The sequence below is a fragment of the Martes martes genome (assembly GCF_963455335.1).
Source record: "Martes martes genome assembly, chromosome: 12".
In the NCBI taxonomy this organism is placed as follows: Eukaryota; Metazoa; Chordata; class Mammalia; order Carnivora; family Mustelidae; genus Martes; species Martes martes.
Window position 1 is genome coordinate 4,983,360 of NC_137900.1, and position 22,427 is coordinate 5,005,786.

Consider the following 22,427-nt stretch of genomic DNA (forward strand, 5'->3'; position numbering starts at 1 on the left):
GGGAGCCTGCTTTCTCCCCTCTCTCTGCCTGCCTCTCTGCCTACTTGTGATCTCTCTCTCTCTCTCTGTCAAATAAATAAATAAATAAATAAAATAAAATCTTAAAAAAAAAAAAAAAGATCAGAACACGGAAAGGATTCCTGCTTTCAACACAATTTTATACATCATAGTATTGGGAGTTCTAGTCACAGTAATTACATATTAAAAAAAAAAAAAGCATCCAAACTGGAAAGGAAGAAGTAAAATCATTTCTGTTTGGGGATGCCATCATCTTACATATAGAAAACCCTGAAGTTTATTTAAAAAAACAAACAAAAAAAAAAACAACTTTAGAGCTAAAAATGAATTCAGCAACATTGCAGGACAAAAAAAAAAATCAACATGCAAATATCAGTTGCATCTTTCTTTAAAGATTTTAATTTCTTTGTTTGAGAGACAGCCTGCATGAGTGGGGAGGGTGTAAGGCAGTGGGGTGGGGGGAGTAGAAGAGGAGCAGGCTTCCCACTGAGCAAGGAGCCTGCAGAAAGGCTAGATCCCAGGACCCTGACATTTCCACCTGAGCGGAAGGCAACCACTTAACTGACTGAGTCACCCAGGCACCCCTCAGTTGCATTTCTATACCCTAACAATGAACAATCTGAAAAGGAAATTACAAAAACGATTCCTTTCATAGTAGCATCAAAAAAAATAAATTCTCAGGAAAAATGAACCAGGCAGGCAAAATACTTTCACACTGAAAATGACAAAACATTGCTGAAAGGAATTAAGAAGACCAAAAATAAACGGAAAGACATTGCATGTTCATGAATCAGAAACTTACTGTCTAGATGTGAATGGCCCTAAATGATCTATGGATTCAATATCATTCCTACAAAAATCCCAATTACATTTTTTGCAAAAAAAAGGGAAAACCTGTTCTAAAATTCACATGGAATCTCAAATGACCCTGAAATAACAGCCAAAACAATAAAAAAGAACAAAACTCCAGTACTCACATTCCGTGCATTCAAAGCATACTACAAAGCTTATCAAAACAGTATGGTACTAGCATAAAAACAGACATTAAAGACCAATCGAATATAATAATAGAGAGTACAGAAATAAACACTGTGTAATAACCAAATGATTTGCAACAGAGTCCTAAGACCATTCAAAGGAGAATAGTCTCTTCAACACATGGTGCTGGGAACACTGGCTATTCATAAGCAAAATAATAAAGCTGGACCTAACCTCACATCATGTACAAAAATTTAATTCAAAATGTATCAAAGCACTAAATGTAAAAGCTTAAACTATAAACTCTTGGAAGAAAACACAGGAGGGAAGTTTCATGACATTGGATTTGACAATGATTTCCTCAATGCTATCAAAAAAAAAGGGCAACAAAAGAAAAACAATAGATAATCTGATTAATCAAAAAGAAACTTTTGTGCATCATGGGGCATGATGCACATGCCCCTTTTCCCTGAAAAGGGAACCCAGAGAATGGAAGAAATATTTGCAAGTCGTATATCCAATGAGGATTACCCAGATTATATGTTAAAAAAACTCCTACAATTCAAGGACCAATAAACCAAACAGATGCAAAAATGGGCAAAGGACAAAAAAATACATGAAAAGATGCTCCGCATCACTTATCATGAGGGGAATGCAAAGTTAAACAACAATGATAGTACTCATGGTCATTAGGATGGCTATGATTATAAAGAAAAAAAATTTAAAAACCTGAAAACAGCAAGTGTTGGCAACGATGTAGAGATTCAAAGAGACAGAAAGCAGAATGGTGATTGTCAGGGGCTAGAGAGAAAGGGAAACGATGAGTTATTGTTCAATGGGTACAGAGTTCAGTTTCAAATGATAAGTTCTGGAGAAGGACAATGGGTAATGGTTGCACAACAATGTTAATGTACTTAAATGCCACTGAACCGTACACTTTAAAAATGGCTAAAATGGTGAATTTTGAGTTATGTATATTTTACCAAAATTTTTTTAAAAAGAAATTCAAAATAGATAACAGAGCTAAAAGCAGGGCCCTTAGTTTCACAATGAGTTTGTATATACAGCACTAACCTCACTAACCATGCAAAAAGAAAAGTTAGTATGTTGGACTGCATTAAAATTAAAAACTTACACTGTGAAAAACACTGCTCAAAGAACAAAAAGACAAGCCATAGAGTGGAATAAAGTATTTGCAAAACTCATACCTGGTAAGTGACTTGAATCAAGAGCTCTTACAACTCACTTATAAAATAACAAGTAACCCAATTTAAAAATGGGCAAAGAACTTGTATAAAGAAACATTTTTTGAAAGAAGATATACAAGTAATCAATAAACACATGAAAAGATGTTCAACATCATTAGCCACCAGGGCAATGAATATCAAAACCAGTGTTGTACGACTTCAGAACCACTAGAATGGATATTAAAAAAATATAGTCATAAGCACTGATGAGGATTTAAACAGCCCTCATACAGAACTGTTGGGAATATAAAATGGTACAACCACTGTGGAAAATAGTTTGTCAATTCCTCAAAATTTTGAACAGTTACCATATAATTACCAGCAATTGTACTCCAATACCTAAGACAACTGAAAATATATGTTCATACAAAAACTCATCAACAAAAGTTCATACAGCATTATTCACAGTAACCAAATGTGGAAACAACCCAAATGTCTACCAACTGATGAATGAATAAACAAAAAGTGGTATATCCATACAAAGCAATATTACTCAGCTGTAAAAAAGAATGAAGTATAAATGCATGCTACAACATGGATGAACTTTGAAAACATAATGCTAAGTAAGAAAAGCCAGGAGGAAAGGCAACAATATAGTATGATTCCATTTAAGTGAAATGCCCAGAATATACAATTCCAAAGGGAGGGAGCAGATTAGTGGTCACCAAGGCTTGAGAGTAGGGGAAAATGAAGAATGATTACTAATGGGTACTGGGTTTCATTTTGGGGAGATGAAAATGTTCTGACAGTGGTGACAGTTGCACAAACTTGTGAATATACTAAAATAGATGAATAGTACACTTGAATATAGTGAATTTTATGTGACTATATCTCAATTAAAAAATGCAATGGTAGGGGTGCCTGGGAGGCTCAGTGGGTTGAGCCTCTGCTTTCGGCTCAGGTCATGATCTCAGGGTCCTGGGATCGAGTCCCGCATCGGGCTCTCTGCTCAGCAGGGAGCCTGCTTCCCTCTCTCTCTCTCTCTCTCTGCCTGCCTCTCTGCCTACTTGTGATCTCTCTGTGTCAAATAAATAAATAAAATCTTAAAAAAAATGCAATGGTAAAAAGGATGAGAGAAAGATGCAGAAAGAGGCAGTCTCTTGGCTGCCTCTGGACTTCATGAAGGCTAGAACTATGACAGCCACCTTGAGACCACAAGAGCCAGACAAGTCAATACACAGAAAACACAAAGTACCCGGGTTCTTGATTATACTGCTTATATGCTAAATGAGCCAATCCCAAAAACTGTCTTTCCATCATATTTCTTGTTAAATGAGTTAATAAATTCCCTAATTATAAAACGAGGTTGGGAGGGAGGAATCTGAATAGATTCCTAACCAAAAATGATACGGATAATAACTATATCAGAAGATGCCCAACATGTCACTTATGCAATCCATGCAATTGCTGAATAACAGAATTTAAATGCACACAGCTAAGTGAAAAGAAGCAAGTCTGGAAGGCTATATGGTATATGATTCCATTTAGGTACAACTATAGAGGTGGTAAACAGATCAGTGGTTGCTAGGGGTGGAAGGGTAAGTTAAACAGTTGAACCACAAGGGACTTTTTCAGGCAGTGAAACTTCCGTGTAACATTGTAATGGTAGATAAGTGGCACTGTGTATTTGTATCAAAACCCATAGACTTTCAGAACCCAAAGAGTGAACCTTAATACATGTTAATTAAATATATAAGAGGTCAGAGAATCTCAGCATGGATTGCAGAATGTGACAAAGAGCTAACTGTATTAGGAATGTATGAATCAACTTCACTGGAGAGAGCAGGGGGAAAAGTTTGTGATCTAAGTAACACAAGAATGAGTAGAGTCTGTTAGACTGAAAGCAAAAGAAACCTCACATAAGCACTGTGCTCTAACTGAAAAATGTGTTCCCCACAGGGGTACAGATAACAATTCTAAAACCAGTGTCCTGGAACTGAACAATTAAGTAAACGGATGGCAAATGGTGGGAGTTACTTTTTTCACTGCCTGAGTGGAAGGTTATAAATAAACAAAGGGGGAGAGATAGAATTAGCTATGCGATAACAGATTAGATTTGGATATCATTATGAACTTATTCTAGCTTCACGTGGATACAGACAGCCACATATAAAAATATTTATAGATGTATGTATACACACAGACTAATATTCACACATATATATTCCTTGACCTGTCATCTGAGAACCTAAAAGTAATGACACCCTGGCAGCCCAACAGCACTTTAAGTATCTGGTACCCGGGTCTTGGTTTCAAATACAATTTTCCAACAAAGGAGCCAGGGCTCCTTGGAGAAATGGTTAATTCTAGGACTAAGGCAGGAAATATACAAGAGGAAATGGGAGCTCTTGTAGTGCCAGAATATAAGTGCTGAAACAACAACAATAACAACTAACAACAAATAAACAAAACCTAAGAAAATGACAAAAACATGGGGATATGTCAAAGAGCTCCCAATGGCTAAAGCTGGAGCAGTATGAGCAACAAAATAAAGCCGTATTGGATTATAACTCAAATGATAAAATAAGTATGTTTATACTAAAAAGATGATATAGTAAATAAATGGGGGAAAACAGACAAAACTCCTATGCAGAGGAACTCCAAATAATTTACATAGGTACTCTGCACTCAAGAAAGTGAGGCGTAACTTCCCATTCTTCGAATGTGGGCTGCACATACTCTCCTCCGAAGAGTAAATATAGAAAGAGGGGGAAAGAGTAACTTTATAAAGAAAGGTGACAAACACTACCTCAGAGAAAATGTTAACATCAACAGTGATTTTTTTTTAAAGATTTTATTTATTTATTTGACAGACAGAGATTACAAGTAGGCAGAGAGGCAGGCACAGAGAGAGAGAGAGAGAGAGAGGAGGAAGCAGGCTCCCTGCTGAGCAGAGAGCCCGATGCAGGCTCCATCCCAGGACCCTGAGGTCATGACCTGAGCTGAAGGCAGAGGCTTTAACCCACTGAGCCACCCAGGCACCCCTCAATAGTGATTTTTTAATCCTTAATATGATGTAATGAAAATGGCACTTCATTTTTGTGGGCTTCCTCCGCCAAACCCATAATCTCACCCTAGTATTGAGGAAAACATCCAATGAATCCCACCTGAGGGACATTCTACAATATATCTAACCAGGACTCATAAAAATTGTGAGGGACATCAAAAACAAGTAAAGTGTGTGAAACTAACACAGCCCAGAAGAACTTAAGGAGACATGACAACTAAATGTAATGAAATACTGGAACAGAAAAAGGGCATTCAGTAAAGACCAAGAAAATATGAATAAATAAAGTGTGGAGTTTAGATGATGGTAAAGTATGGACATTGGTTCACTAATTTTTATAAATATACCATATTAATTAAGATGCTAATAATAGAAGGAAATGGGTGTGGGGTTTATGAAACCTCTCTATATAATCTTTGCAATTGTTCTGTAAGTCTAAACTACACTAAAAGTTTTAAAAAATAAATGGACAAGAATACCAAAAGCATCCTGAAGGAGGAAAGGAAAGAGTACAGGAAATATTAGAGCAGGGGCTGGCAAACTATAGCCCACAGTCTAAATCTACCACCAGTTTTTGTAAATTGTTCTACTGAAATTTAGCAATGCTCATTCATTTAAGCACATCAAAGGCTGCTTTTGTGCTACATTGGCAGAGCTGAACAGTTGCAAAGCCTAAAATATTTACCATCAGATTTTTTTTTAATTGATAAAACAATTCCACTTACAACAGCATAAAAAACCTAGGAATTAGTTTAACAAAGAAGTATAAAAGTTGTATACTGAAACAAAATAAAGTTGAAATAAATATACAGACATTCCATGCCCATGAATCAGAATATTTAATATTGTTAATATAGGGCGCCTGGGTGGCTCAGTGGATTAAACCTCTGCCTTCAGCTCAGGTCATGATCCCGGGGTCCTGGGATTGAGCCCTGCATCAGGCTCCCTGCTCAGCGGGGAGCCTACTTCTCCCTCTCTCTCTCTGCCTGCCTCTCTGTCTACTTGTGATCTCTGTCAATAGACAAATAAAAATCTTAAAAAAAAAACCAAACTGTTAATATAATTCTCCAAGAATGGATCTACATATTCAATGCAATCCATATCAAAATCCCAGCAGTTTTTTATTACAGAACTTGATGAGATGATCCTACACTTCACACAGAAATGCAAACAACCCAGAATGCTCAAAACAACCTTGAAAAAAAGTAGTACCGTGGGAGGACTCACAGCTCATGATTTCCAAAATTACTCCAAAGCTATGTTTACCATCAGATTCTTAAGAGAAGAAAGTTTGCTGGCCCCAACGTAAGTGGAATACAAAGGGGAGTTTATAAATATCAGTAACCTGATAAAGTATCTGAGAAGCTGCTGACATTCCTTAACTACCCTGAGCAGAGGCGGGTGCTTCCCCACCAAACCCCTATAGCCTCTCTGCCACACACAACTATTCTCTGTCCTATACTACACAACACCTCAAACAGGTTTTGTGACAGAAAAAGCTGACTTCCCATACCACCCAAGACATATGTTAACAAATTCCCAACCGTGTTCGTGTTTTAGCAATTGTGTGCGTAAAGAGAACGTAGTCACCTCCTGCCACTACAGGCTTGAGAACTTTTCAGGTCCATAGCTCAATCTTTTTTTTTTTTTTAAGATTTTATTTATTTACTTGACAGACAGAGATCACAAGTAGGCAGAGAGGCAGGAAGAGAGAGAGGGGGAAGCAGGCTCCCCACCGAACAGAGAGCCCGATGTGGGGGCTCGATCCCAGGACCCTGGGATCATGACCTGAGCCAAAGGCAGAGGCTTTAACCCACTGAGCCACCCAGGTGCCCCAGGTCCATAACTCAATCTTGATGAGCCAACTTAACCAGGATAATTCAATGACTTAAAATAGGAATGAAACATATCACCCAATTACAGACAGTGAGATATGAGGGGAAATACGTCAGGGGGCTTATGGACTTTCCTTCATTCTTCTAGGGACATATATCAAAATATTACTGTTTCCAGTGTGAGGGCACTGTTGTGTAAGCATGTGATACTTAGCAACGACAGCCAACTTGAGACCAAATGTGGTCAATCCTAAACACCAAAAACTAGCACCCCAGGAAGAGCAGAGTATATGAATGTAATGAGCCCACTCGGTCTTTGGTGATACTATACTGTCAAAATAAGCACACAATTCCTGTACTTCCTATCAAAAAAAAATTCCATTATTATCAAGTGTATCATTACACCATAAACAATGTTAAGCTATTAAAAATAAAATATTTTAGTTTGATTTTAATGGGTAAGCTAAGGAACTAAGACTGTAACTGTAAACTGTTGGTTCCATTGTACTTCTAAGCAGAATAATAATTTTAAAATACATTTTAATTGAAAACTGGAACCCCAGAGTTGGAATGTACTGCCATAAGATTCAAAGTCATCTCTTCAGTACTACTGAAGGCATTTAGGAGAAGTATGTTTCACTATAAGCTCTTAGTATTTTAAAAAATTCAGACATTTAGTACTTCTTGCTCCATCAAAAATAAATTCCTTATCAGAAATCTTTTAAAATATAAACACAAAGATGAAGAACACAAATAATTTTAAAACAAATAAATTATTATACCTGAACGTTTTGCTTTCTTCCTCCTAATACTGGAATGCCAATAAGAAAAACAATTTTGTTGCTTCTTCAGATGAAATAACTTTCTACAAAAATTATGAAAATTTTCTCAGCACTGCATTAAATAGTTGAATAAATACAATGACTATGATGTTGGATATACTAAGCATTTATTAAACATTTGTAAGGTAACTTCTTTTAGCTCAACTTTTCAAACTCTCTAATTTGCCAACACCACCTGACTTAAAGCAAACCAAGATGCCAAGGACTGCTTTTGTAAATATTTCTATCTCTATCAATCTTCTCTAAGAATGAAAACATTCGGGGCACCCGGGTGGCTCAGGGGGTTAAAGCCTCTGCCTTCGGCTCGGGTCATGGTCCCGGGGTCCTGGGATTGAGCCCTGCATCAGGCTCTCTGCTCAGCAGGGAGCCTGCTTCCCTCTCTCTCGTCAAATAAATAAATGAAATCTTAAAAAAAAAAAAAAAAGAATGAAAACATTCAATTCTAAGAGGTTAATTCACTAACATACATTTGTTGAGTTCTATTATGTCAGCTAGATGCTGGGGGCAATGGTATCAACAGAAGATAGTATCCCTGTTCCCATTTCATGGAATATAAAATTTTAAATTTAAAATTAAAATAAAATTTTAAATTTTAAACACTCTAAAGAACAAGGACACGGGTTAGGGACAGGCTACCACAAAAGATCCGAAGCTATACTAAGGCAAAAATTATCCTAAATTATGCTTTATTCCCATTTTATAGGTGACAAAACTCAGATGCAGAGAATTCAAGTAACTTGCCCATCTCACACAGTTACTAAGTGCCTAAGCTGGTGTTCCATCCACACATTTACCTCCAGAGGGTATGCTACTAACCACTTTATTATTTAAACTACCCTTCTTAGAGAGCCCAAAGTTCTCCACAAGTAGAAACAGCACATATATATGACAAGTAGCATGGACTTTGGCAACCTAAGTAAGAGGTGACAGGAGCCAAATTTAGACTGTTCCCCAGGCCAGGTGCAGCCCTTTACTTATCCACCCCCCCCCCCCCCGCCTTTCCCACACTAAGGAGTCTGGCCTGGTTCAGTGCGTATCTGGACAAAAGAACAATCTCCACTAATCCCTCACTTGCTTTCTCAACATGACCTGAAAACATCAGGTGAACTAGAGCATCTGGCTTTTGTGAATCAGGTCATCTGCCTTCAACTGGAAAAAGATAAGGTTGAAAGCTACTCCCATTTGTCCCAAACATGATCCCCAACTCAAAGATCACAGTACACAGCAAACATCCGTGACTTGCCCACATGGGAGCAGAAGAGAGAGAGGCTGTCATATACACCAACTGACTAGAACTGAGTTTCCACAAATAAACCCATACATCTATGTTCTGCTAACTTTTGGCAAAAGTGCCAAATCCATTCAAAAAGGGAAAGAACAGTTTCCTCAACAAATGATGCTGAAACAACTGAATTTCCACATATAAAGAAAGAAGCTGGAACTCTACCTCACCCCATATACAAAAGTTAACTCAGACCAGATAAATGACCTAACCTAAAGCCACAAAGCTTTTGGAAGAAAACAGAGGTAAATCTTGAATTTAGTTATAGATTCTTAGACATGGCTCCACAGCAACAAAAGAAAAAGAAGATACTGGGCTTCATCAAAATCACAAACTTTTAAAATACACCAAAACCCTAAATGTAAGACATAAAACTCTTGGGCACCTGCATGACTCAGTTGGTTAAGCACCTGCCTTTGGCTCAGGTCATGATCCCAGGGTCCTGGGATGGAACTGGTATTGAGCTCCTTAATCAGAAGGGAGCTTGCTGCTCCCTCTCTCTGCCTGCAGCTCCCCCTGCTTGTGCTCTCTCTCTCCCTGTCAAATAAATAAATAAAATCTAAAAAAAAAAAAAAAAAAAAGGCTAAAACTCTTACAAAACGACGTAAGGGGAAAGCTTTTAACACTGGATTTGACAATGATATATTGATATGACACCAAAAAAGAAAGACAACAAAAGTAAAAACAGGTAAGCTGGATGTTACCAAAATTTAAAACTTCTGCACATCTAAGGATACAATCAACTGAGTGAAAAGGCAACCTATGGAGAAAATATTTACAACGCATTTTGTCTAATAAGAAGATAATTTCCAGAATTTATCAAGAACCCCAATAACTCAAAATAACAACAGTAACAACCCAATTTAAAAAAGGGCAAAAGACTATCAAATGGCTAACAAGGATATGAAAAGATGATCAAAATCACTAATAATAAGTGAAATGCAAAATCAAAATGAGATACCACCTCATCATCAGGATGGTTACTCTCCAAAACAAGATGAAAACCAGAAAGTGACAGATGTTGGTGGGGATGTAGAGATACTGGAATCCTTATGTAATGTTGGTAGGAATTTAAAATGGTGCAGCCACAAAGAGAAACAGCATGGTGGTGCCTCAAAAATTAAAAATGGAGGGGCACCTAGGTGGCTCAGTGGGTTAAAGCCTCGGCCTTCAGCTCAGGTCATGATCCCAGGGTCCTGGGATCGAGCCCCGAGTCGGGCTCTCTGTTCAGCGGGGAGCCTGCTCCCTCCTCCCCCTCCGCCTGCCTCTCTGCCTACTTGTGATCTCTGTCAAATAAATAAATAAAATCTTTTAAAAAAATTAAAAATGGAATTATCCAATAATACAGTGATTCCACTTCCAGTCTAGGTAGGTCTCCAAAAGAAATGAAAGCAGGATCTCAAAGAGAAATTTATTTCTACAATCATGTTCACAAAGGCATTATTTGCAATAGTCAATCACCACCACCATCACCACCACCACCACCACCACCACCACCCAGAAGCAATGAAACACTCAACAGATAATTGCAGAAACAGAATGTGGTATACACATAAACTAGAATACTATTCAGTCTTGAAGGAAATTCTGAGGCACACTACCAGTCTTCAACAATCTTAAAGACAACATATTTCAACATGTGTCAACAACAACAATGAGGACATTATGCTGAGTATCACAAAAAGACTGTGATTCCACTTATATGAGGTATCTAGAGTAGGCAAATTTAAAGTAAATGAAAGCAGAAAGGTGGTTATTAGGGAATGGGGGATATAGGGTAAATGCTATGTAATGGACATAGAGGTTAATTTTACAAACTGAAAAAGTTCTAGAGATTGGTTTCCCAATAATATAAATATATTTAACACTACTAAACTGCATGCTTAAAATGGTTAAGGCATTGGGGCACCTGAGTGGCTCAGTCCATTAACTGTCTGCCTTTGGCTCTTATCAAGATCCCGTGGTCCTGGGGTCAGGCTCCCTTGCTCAGTGTGGAGCCTGCTTCTCCCTCTCCATCTTTACTCTCCGCCTGCTCATGCTCTCTCACTCACTCACTCAAATAAGTAAACAAATAATCCAAAAAAAAAAAAAAAAGGGCAAAGTGGCACCTGGATTGCTCAGTGAGTTAAGCATCCAACTATCCAACTCTTATCTCAGCTCAGGTCTTGATCTCAGGTTTGTGAGTTCAAGCCCTACACTGGGCCCAGAGAGGAACCCACTTAAAAAAAAAAAAAAGTTAAAATAGTCAATTTTATGTTCTGTGCAATATATCGCAATGTTAAGAGAATTTCTTAAATCAACTGTATTTCAATATACTGGCAACAAACAACTATAAATCTGAATTTTTTAAGAGTTCACATTTTTAATACATTTACACCGTTATGTACAATAGCATCAAAAAACATGAACTACAGTAAAATCTGACAAATGACGTGAAAGAGCTATATACTGAAAACTACAAAATACAGGTGGGAAATTTAAAAGACCTAAAATAAATGGAGCAGCACCTCCTTCATGGATGAGAAGACTCAATGTTGCCTTCAATTCTTCCCAAACTGATCATCAGAATCAACAAAATACCAAAGAAAATATAAGCAGGGTTTTGGGGTTTTTTTGTAGAAGTCAATAATCTGATTCTATACTTCTAAAATGTAAAGGACCTACAATAGTAAAAATAATTTTAAAAGAAAACAAAGTTGGAAGCCTAACACTATTTGTTTCAAGTATTAGGTACCTCCAGTAATACAGATTAAGTGGTACTGATATAACGATAAATAGATGAAACAGAGAATCCAGAATAGACTGACACATATATGGACAACTGAAAGTGAATTTCCACTAAAGTGCAAAGACAATTTAGTGAAAAAAAAAAAGGTCTTTTCAGGGGGCGTAGATGGCTCAGTTGGGTAAGCACCGGACTCTTAGTTTCAGCTCAGGTCAGGATCTTGGGGTTGTGGGACTGAGCACCAAATCAGGATCTGTGCTTAGCTCTGAGTCGGCCTGAGATTCTCTCTCTCCTTTCCCCTCTCTCTTTCAAATAAATAAAATCTTAAAAAAAAAAAACAAAACCAAAAAACTCTTTTCAACAAAGCATGCAACAATCAGTTATCCATACACAAAAAAAGAACTTCCATCCACACTGCACCATATTTTAAACTAATTCAAAATGGTCATAAACCTAATTGTAAAATCTAAAAAAACTTCTAAAAACACAGGAAATAAGCACTTCTTAGATGTGAAATCAAAAACACTATCCATAAAAGAACAAATGAATAAATTAAATTTCATGAAAATTAAAAACTCTGTTCTTCTAAAAGCACAGCTTGGAAGAAAATTTTTGCAAAGCATATATTTAATAAAGGACTTACATCCCAAGTATATAAAGAACTCTCCAAAATCAATTTTAAGATAATAAACAACCTAACAACAACAAAAAAAATAGGCAAGACTTAAGCAGACACTTCACCAAGAAGATATAAAGATGGCAAGTAAACTTACGGAGAGATGCTGAACATCATAAGCCACAGGGACATCCAAATTAAAAACACAGTAAGATATACTACAGACCTATTACACGGGCTAAAACTAAGTGTTGAGGGGCACCTGGGTGGTTCAGTGGGTTAAAGCCTCTGCCTTTGGCTCAGGTCACGATCCCAGGGTCCTGGGATTGAGCCCCACATTGGGCTCTCTGCTCAGCAGGGGCTCTGCTTCCCTTCCGCCCCACCCCCCCGCCTGCCTCCCTGCCTACTTGTGATCTTTGTCAAATAATTAAATAAAATAAAAAAAATAATAAAGCTAAGTGTTGAGGATGTGGGTGAAGTGGAACCCTCATAGAGCTAGTGACAATGTAAAACTGTACAATCACTTTAGAGAACAGTTTGGCAATCTTCTTAAAAAGTTAAAACAATACACCTACTATATGATTCACCCATTCCATTCTGATAAAAGTATATCCCATACAAAGATTGGTAGACAAATGCTCATAGCAACTTTATTTATACTAGCCAAAACCTGGTGATAAACCAAATGTTCATCAATGCTGAATGGACAAATCGTGGCACATCTCTGCAATGGAATACTACTCAGCAACAAAAAAGAATGCACTGAATTTATATACAACACGGATAAATCTCAATTTATGCTGAGGGGAAAAAAAGCCAAACCAAAAAGAGCATATGCTAAAAAATTAAAAGTAATATATAGTGACAAAGTAGATAAATGCTTGCCTACAGAGTAGGTGGAGAGAAAGGATGTATAACGGGCACAAGGAAACTTCTGGGAGTGATGGATATATTCACTATCTTGATGGTGGTAATGATTTTACAAGTGTATACATATGTCAAAACACAAATCTGTATATCTGTACATAGTTTTTACTATGTCAATTTTATTTCAACAAAGCTATTTTAGAAATATAAGCAAATATAAAACTATGTATTAAAAAGTCAGGGAGCTAGACAGAAGTTGACACAATTTCGCCGATATTATATGTTTTAGCAGGTTATTTATTATAGTTGATTACAGGTACTGATGACAAATTTGTCTCCAATTCTCATAAAGCAATGCCCTTCCTATGCCACAACGTCTTTCTCCAGGGCACATCTCAAACTTTGTAGCCTACTTGTGAAGGTTCTATGAGACACTGAACTAGAAGAAAGTGGGGAGTGAGGCAAAAAGGAAGAAAGAGGGGGAAAGAAGAGGGAGGACACATTAAAAAAAAGAGAATGAGAAATAAAAAGATGCTTCTGTCAGGTAATAAAACATATTTCTCTCATACATATAGTTTACACCATTCTTAACAATGAAAAATCTATTTCTGTTATGAAGAGAAAGTTTTACCTTTTTACTTTTACCATTGCTACTGAACCTTTTCCTGGATATTCTAGTTCATATAACATAGAAATACAGAAGACACAAAATCATCTCCATTTGCAAAACTGATCATTACCCAGATACACTGGAGAATTTTTTTTTTTTTTTAAATGAGGTGAAGGGGCGCCTGGGTGGCTCAGTTGGTGAAGCAGCTGCCTTCAACTTGGGTCATGATCCCAGGGTGCAGGGATTGAGCCCTGCATCGGGCTCCTTGCTCAGCAGAGAACCTGCTTCTCCCTCTCCCTGCTGCTCTGCCTACTTGTGCTCTCTATCTCTGTCAAATAAATAAATAAATAAAATTTTTATTAAAAAATATAAATATAAAGATGAGGTGAAAACTACCAGCGTCAGCAATAAAAACAGTAAGGATCTTATAGTAGTTTGAAAAAGCCTAAGAGGATATTAGGAACGACTTCATGCCAGTTAATCTGAAGATGAAATGGACAAATTCCTAACAAAATACAACTTACTAAAACAGACAGGAAAAGAAAAATCAAATAGAAAACCTAGATTACTATACTACCCCAGCCTAAAAACCATAAAGTTCTACAATTATTTTACCAATATTACACAAAACCTTCAGAGAAAAGAAACTAGAACTCCCCAACTTGTTTTTTAAGGCCAAAGCATATTATATAAATGACAAGAGGAAAAAAAAAAAAAGTAAGTCAAGCCTATGTCATTGACAAGCCAAAAAACTGGGTTCAAGCTAGACTGACTTCTTTATTAACATTTATTGGTCATCTCCTTAACGACTATTTCAGATTAAAAGATACACAGCTGTAGTCCCTACCTTCAAAGACTTAATCTAGTGAGAGAAATGGTGGAAAAGGATGCTCAAATATCCAAAAAAGTAAGATCTACAAAATCCTGTCTATACGAGGCCTGAGAACAACATAACTGCAAGGATAAGTCTGTGTTATGACAAAGGCTAACTGAGCTGACTAGAAATTTACTAATTCTAAATATAAAATACAGTAAATGTTTCTATGAAAGCACCACGTATTTGCCTTTCTAAATTGCAATGTATCTACTGCTCACAAATGCTTTCAGTTTCTCCCCTTATCTGCTATAATTTACTTAAGAGAGGTTGCTATGCCAATGTACCAGTACTATTTTATTACTGAAATGATCATACTGGTCCCTAACAGTGTCAAAAAACAATTGAAATAATTTTCCCTACCCTTAGGGAAAATTATTAATTAATAATAATATTATTATTATTATTTATAAAAAGATAAAAGAGGATCTGTCCCTAGATCCTCTTTTATCTTTTTATAAATATAACATAGTCATTTTAGCATTTTTTTTTACCTGAAGCTGCTCTTGAGTATTATTTCCATTTGCCTACATAATAAATAATATTCTTGTTCTCAAAAATCAAAATTAGCCTTTATAGAAAACCTTCTGGAACAGTCTTAGGAAAATCAACTTAAGAGACATCAAATGTCACCAAAACAACATTGATCCTGAGAGACCTCATATCAGAATTATTAACCCATTTCTAACCACTGGCTTCTGGGAGTCCAAGAACATCCTGAAATAGTATGCTAAACTTGGTTGTGTTTTCTTTGCAGCAAATTCTTCATTATCATCAGATGTTCACCGGTAAATGATGCCAAAAAAAACCTTTCCCCTTACCTGGCTATGAGGGTTAGGTATAATGGAAAGTATACATTTAATGATAATGCAAACAATTCTGATAAAACATCTCAAGTTGTTTGTACACACATGATTAGGAAAGGATAGAGCAAAGAGGAAATAATAAAAGAACTTGTTTGCTTAACACATATCCCTTTTCTACAAGGCAATGATCTCTTGAAGTAAATACTTGATTCCCTTCTATTACTCAGATCAATACATTTCTCTGCCAGTCTCCTTCTGGTCAATACCTCTCTTTGCCAAACAAGGTTGAAAAGCTGTCGGCAGGTTCCCTGTGTACGGGCAGTCTCCCCCACAATTATTAGCTTCTAAGAGCCTGAAACAGTGAGTATCATTGGAATCAAGCTATAAGGAAATTCCAATACATTAAAATGAAATCAAGTCATGGAGGCTGCAGAACATAGCTCCTGGAAGTGATACTAGACAGAAAGTGCAAGCAGGAAAGACGCATAATTTAGGTCGCCAGGATACAATATGAACCTACATGATTAAAGGCATTTACTTGCCTTCCCAGCCACCACACATTCCAAAAAGCACCAGTGTCTGAACTGTGCCACCTGCCCATGCTAGTCATTTCACTTAAGTACAGCAAGCATTAGAAAACTTAGTCCGGGGACGCCTGGGTGGCTCAGTTGGTTGAGCGGCTGCCTTCGGCTCGGGTCATGATCCCGGCGTCCTGGGATCGAGTCCCGCATCAGGTTCCTTGCTTGGTGGGGAGCCTGCTTCTGCCTCTGCCTCTGCCTGTGCTCGCTCACCCTCTCCCTCTCCCTCTCTGACAAATAGATAAATTAAAAAAAAAATCTAAAAAAAAAAAAAAGAAAAGAAAAGAAAAGAAAACTCAGTCCGTATTTGCTGCAGTTTATCAATACTGACTCCATGCACCCTCAGAGACCAGGAAAGAGTGGGCAGGAATGTACTTGTGCCCAAATTATCATAGTAGCATCAGGGTCCACAGGAAAAGGAATCAGGGAACAGTGTGTCTAAGTGTCCTTGAGTAAACATCCCTCAAAAGTTCTAGCTCTAAGCACATAAAATTAGGAACTTTAATTTTTAGTAAGTGACTGGCAGGGATCCCCTATACATGCTGACCAATCATTCATGCCAAAAATAATGAGAATTGGGGCGCCTGGGTGGCCCAGTGGGTTAAAGCCTCTGCCTTTGGCTCAGGTCATGATCCCAGGGTGCTGGGATTGAGCCCCACATCGGGCTCACTGCTTAGCAGGGAGCCTGCTTCCCCTTCTCTCTCTGCCTGCTGCTCTGCCTGCTTGTGATCTCTGTCTGTCAAATAAATAAATAAAATCTTAAAAAAAAAATAATGAGAATTAGTAACAGCTAGTATTTATTGAGAACTTACTAGGTGGAGGTTTGCAGTAACCCTCACAATCCTCTGTGGTAAATACTATTATTAATTCGGAGATATTATGTAACTTGCCCAAAGTTATGCAGGTAATAAAAGGTGGGAACTGGGATTCCAAGCATGCTCACCTAATCACTATGCTATAATGCTTCAACCTGCCAGGTTATTTTTCTATCCAATAAACCAAGGGAGCCAATGAAAAAATTTCAGGACAGCAATAATTATCATATTTACATGTTAGATCACACTGATCAATACTGTGGACAGCAGACCAATGGTGAGGTAAGCAAGGGTCCCAAAAAATAAGTCAAAATCTAAGCACAAAATGCTGAGGAAATGAACCATGGGGATGCAGAGAATAAAAACCTAAAATCTGAGTCTGGTAGAATTACCTAGACTTGGTAACGTACTGGAAGTTGTAACATGGCAAGGGATGGAGGAGGCTACCTCTCAAGTTACTGGCGTGGCCTCTGGTTAGTAATTACGGTCTATCAATTCAAAGACAGGAGGAGGACCTGGCAGTTTGGTTTAGTTTAGAGGGGGGAGGAAGATGACAAGTCTACTTTTTAAATAACCAAAAACAAAACGAGAAAAACTAATTCTCTGGAATTTCCTTCCCTCGAACACAAAACTCTCTTTATGGAAATCTTATCTTTGAAACGAGGAACTCCTAATGCTTTTTCAAAAACTAGAACTCACTTGAGCAAGGAGGGTCCTTCAACATTCCTAAGCTCTCCTGCTACAGAGGAGACACTGAGTGGAAGGACTGTGTCGAGACCTTCCTTGTCTAGTGCACCCTGGTTCTCAGAGAACCAAGACCAGAAACCAGCTCTTCTGGCTCCATTCTACTTACTGCTCCTTCTACTTCATCCACCTTCCCCATTCTCCTAATGGAGACTCACCTCACCAAGGAAGAATCATGTAGCGTTTTTTAAAAGCAAATACAAATACGTAAGCTAAAATGTGAAGCCAACTGCATACACTTAATTTTCCTAAAATTTCTAGTTTTCTTTGTGTTAGTTTCTAGTCACTGTAACGCTTCTGTATTTCCTGTCCTAAATAGACTCCCCTCCCCCACCAAAAAAAGTCTTTAAGAAATGACTGGCTCTCTCTGCTAAGTATTCCACCGCAGCAAACCAAAGCGCCACTGACAAAGCCTGATCTGCCGAATCTGGGCCACTTAAGTCAGGGCTTGGAAGCCTCCTGAACTTGGCGTAAAACCGGGGCGCGAGACCGGCCTGCACACGCTCCGCAGCCGGGCCCAGGCCTCAGCAGCGGCTCCGAGATCCTGCCCTGCGACCGCTGGGAGGAGGAGGAAGCGGCGGAGGTGCTGCCCAGCCTCCACAGCCAACTTCCCGGTTGAGGCCCCTACACGTCCATGCAGGCTCGGCCACGGAAATCGCATCGCCAGGCACACGTCTGGAAATTCTTGAAAGAACTACATTATTTGTACTCGGGGCCCTGTGTCTAGAGCTCTTTGAAACAATAACCCCCTCGAATTCTGTGTGGCCAGCAGCGGCGCTGGGAAAGCCCGGTGGTGAGGAATCCAGTGGCCGACCCCGCAAAGGACGGGCTTTCCGAGAGCCGGAGCCAAAGCCGACGCTCCATGTCTGCCCAAACCCCGGGGGACGCAGGCCCCTGCCCGCAACGCGCGGCCCCGCGCCCGGGCCCCGCCCAGGCTCCCCTGACCCGGGGCCTCGGGCTGAGCACCGCCGCCGGAACCCACGCCCGCGCTCACCGAGATGCCGCCGGCGGTCTGCGCGCCCGGGCGCTTCTCCGGCATGGCTCCCGCCGCGGGCTCCGACGCCGCCTGGTGCTCTGGCTCCGGCGGCGGCTCGGCACTCATGCCGCGGCCATTCCCGCGCCGGCTCGGGACGCTCTCGGACGACGGCGACGCCGCGAACGCGGCGGCAGGGCCCGCGCCCTCATGGGCTCCACGGCCCGCGGCGGCCTGCGCGTCGGGCGGCGGCGCCAGCGGCGACGCGGAGGGCTGGAAGGGCGGCTGGGGCTGGAGCCGCTGAGTAGACGGCGAAAGGACCGCAGTAGCTACTGACTCCGCCGGCCGCAAACACCGCCACTCTCCCCACTGGCGGCTGCCGCCCGGGACGGTCAGGAAGCCCCGCCCCGCGCCTAAGCTCCCGCCTCAACCTCGGAGCCCGCGCCCAAGGCCTTCAGCAGCGCCTCGCCCACCTCGGGCCCCGCCTCCGCGCCGCCAGACCTGCCGCGCGCCGGAAGTACGTCATGTCCCAGGACCGCCCCAACCGTACTTTCTGTTTCCTGAGACACCGCCCAGTGTGGCAAGCCGACCTAGAGGCGCGGGATTTTTGTAATTACGGCACCTCTGGAATGATTCCTTGTGTCCTCATCAGGTACAGAATGGACACGTTCTGACACGGGAAAAACTCCCCTCACCCCGGTCTGGAATCCAGAACTGGGAAAGTGCTGTATGCACTGTATCTAAGATATAATATTCCTCCCCCAAATCTACAGAAGCTGCTGGATAGCTGGGTGAGGCTGTGGGATGCGTGGGAAGGACGGTATGAGGAAACGTACAAACCCCTGTTCCAGTCAGTAGCTACTTGATGGCTCCAACAAGGCGGATATGAACTGGTTACTCAGAATCACAGAACTTTACCTGTGAAATAAAGATAATAGCCTGCTCTGGGCAAGGTGATGATGTATAGAAATAAACTATACTAAGCCGGGCTTTGTAAATGCTGCTCTCATGATTACTGGCCATAAAGGACCTTGTAAGATACCACATCTCTATTTTGCAGGTGCCAACCCAAGCTTCAAAAGGTAAGTGACTTGGTACTTACAAAGCTAAGGTAACAGATAGGACTATTGCACCAATTTGGAGCACAGATAAGGTCAGAATATTTTTTCCTGCTAGAGGGTTGAGCATCCAATGCCTCCTTGAAAGAAGAGGAATTATCTTGAAACCCTGAAGACCTTACGTCTTTCTCCTTATTAGGGAAACCCAGGTAAACTTAACTAACAATAAAATAGGTCCAATCAGTCCACCGTTGATTACAGCTTGTGTTATTACTATGAGAGTTAGTAAAAGGAAATCAGAAGCTCGAGCTCCCATGCCCGAGCATCATCTGTAGACCCAGCAGAGAGAGACTCCCCTTGCAAGTCTGTGGTGCTTTAGCTACTGTATTATTCCAGCAGGAGGAAGAAGGGTTCTTTCCCCAGCTCCACCAGCCCAACCAATGAAAAGCCATTATACCTCAAACCCTTGGTTTACTCCAGTGGACTTTTTCTTTGTAACAGCCCTCCCAACTTTCTCTGTAAGAGAACCTTCCTCTCTTTGGTTCTTGAGGCTTGTCTATGGTTTTAACACTAGCTTCCTTGCTTGCCCTGGATTGCAATTCTCTGATATTTCTGAATAAACCCATTTTTGCTGGTAAAATAACTGGCAGTTTTATTTTTAAAGTTAACATTTCAAACAGTTCATGCACAATCTTAAAGATTTTTGTGTGCTCTGACATAGTCTACACACTGGCTTGGGTCCCTCCGAGGCCTTGAGCTAGTTTAACTTTGGTGTCTTAGTTCAGGCTGCCGTAACAAAATACCATAGAGTGAATGGTTTAAACAACAGAAACTTATTTCTTACAGTTCCAATAGGCATACAATATTGTAGCATAGAAAGATTGTAAAACAATAATGTTTGATCTTTTTAAAAAACATTAATCAAAAAAGAATGAATATTTCTTTAGTAATGATTGGCTCTAGAATTAAAAATATTTTTCATAAAAGCTTCTGATTTGGGCTATGAATATGTAATAGCATACTTTTATAATCAGAAAAAGAAAACAGACCAATTCCCAATCTAAAAAAATATGATGAATTATACTTTACTAGTTTCCTATTGTTACATAGCAAATTACCTCAGACTTAGGGGCTCAAGTCAGCACCAGTGTATTATCTGAGTGTCTCTGTGGGGCAAGAATCTCACAGATTTTAACTGACTTTGCTGAGGGTCTCACAAGGGTAAAATCAAGATGTCAGCTGACCTCATACTCATCTGGAAGCTCAACTAAGTAAAGATCTGCTTCCAAGCTCTCTCAAGTTATTGCTGGAATTCATTTCCTTGTGGTCCTATGACGAAGGGCCCCATATTCTTGCTGGCTGTTCGTCAGCTACTCCTCTCAGCATCTGGAGGCTGTTCTGTTACTTGCTGAATGGTCCTCTCCACAGCAGTTTGCTCCTTCCCACATCTCTCGGAGACTTCACCTTCTTTTAAAGAGCTTAGTTGAGTAGATCAAGTCCACCCAGGATTATCTCCTTTTTGATTTACCCAAAGTCAACTGATGAGTAGCCTAAACACAGAAGTGATATCTCATGTATTCACTGGTCCCACCTGCAATCTGGTGGAAGGGTAATGCAGCATGTGTACACTAGAGTACAACAATCGTAAGGACCATCTTAGAATTCTGCCTATCATACCAGACACTTCTTTAGAGCAAGGAACTTCTTTCTCTTATCTTTGTAGTCCCATGGTCTGGCTCAGTGCCCAGAATGTAAGAGATGGTCAGTGAATGCTTGTAGAAGAAATTAAGCCAGTTAATACTGTTTCAAACAGCGTAAATTTAGGAAGAAAAGCCCCATAGTATGTATTGGAAGTCTTTCCTACTTCATTTTACTGGATTCATACAGTATATTGTGTGTTGCTAATCCTGTTTTGGAAGGCAGAAATGTTCATAGGGACAAGTGGAACAAGTGACAATCCAGAGAGTTATAAACAAGTGCATTCCTCTTGTTTTTACCTGGTATGTCTATGTCAAGTTTTAGAACTTTAGCTGAAATTGATAGTTGAGGCTTGTGTGGATCAGATACTTAATATTAAAAAAAACCACTTGTGGTTTTTCATTGGAAACTCTTAAGAAATAGACAAAAGGAAGTGGGAGCAGTAGTAGTTGAGAGACCCACTTGAGCTGGGATCTATTTCACCAGTTATTGCTTGTGTGACTGCGAAAAGGTGTTTTAAAGTCTGTAATCCTCGTTCTCCCCATTTACAAATTTGGGGTAATTAATACCCACCCTCTTGGGACTGTTGTGATGATTACAGAAAGCACGTTCTATGATTATATTGTAGAGATCATTGAGATAATTAGTTGCAGTTGTTATGTAAAGCTCTCAGTTATTTTCTCTTTCTGGATATTGTCTTTCCTCATTCAGTGACTCTGGGGAGAGTTGAGTAACATGAAAATATTACACACACAGACTTTGCAGAAGCCTTTGACTTTGTTGCCTCTTTTAACGTGCTGTTGACACTTCCTCTCTTGTTGAAATCGTATTGGGTTGTCCCAAGTGGACTCCTT

The 22,427-nt window shown here is 39.7% G+C and overlaps 1 protein-coding gene across 2 annotated transcripts in view; it reads right to left on the minus strand.

The window, feature by feature from the left end:
• Positions 1–19,290, minus strand: part of MFSD14B (major facilitator superfamily domain containing 14B) — a 68,837-nt gene extending 49,547 nt beyond the window's left edge. Inside the window, exon 1 of one of the 2 annotated variants that reach the window (XM_080819564.1) lies at positions 18,839–19,290. In XM_080819564.1, the coding sequence (XP_080675690.1) occupies positions 18,839–18,946 (108 nt within the window). In that variant the 5' untranslated portion in view covers positions 18,947–19,290. The remainder of the gene's footprint in view (positions 1–18,838) is intronic. The other variant, XM_080819565.1, reaches the window with a different exon arrangement.
• Between the last annotated feature and the right edge of the window lie 3,137 nt (positions 19,291–22,427).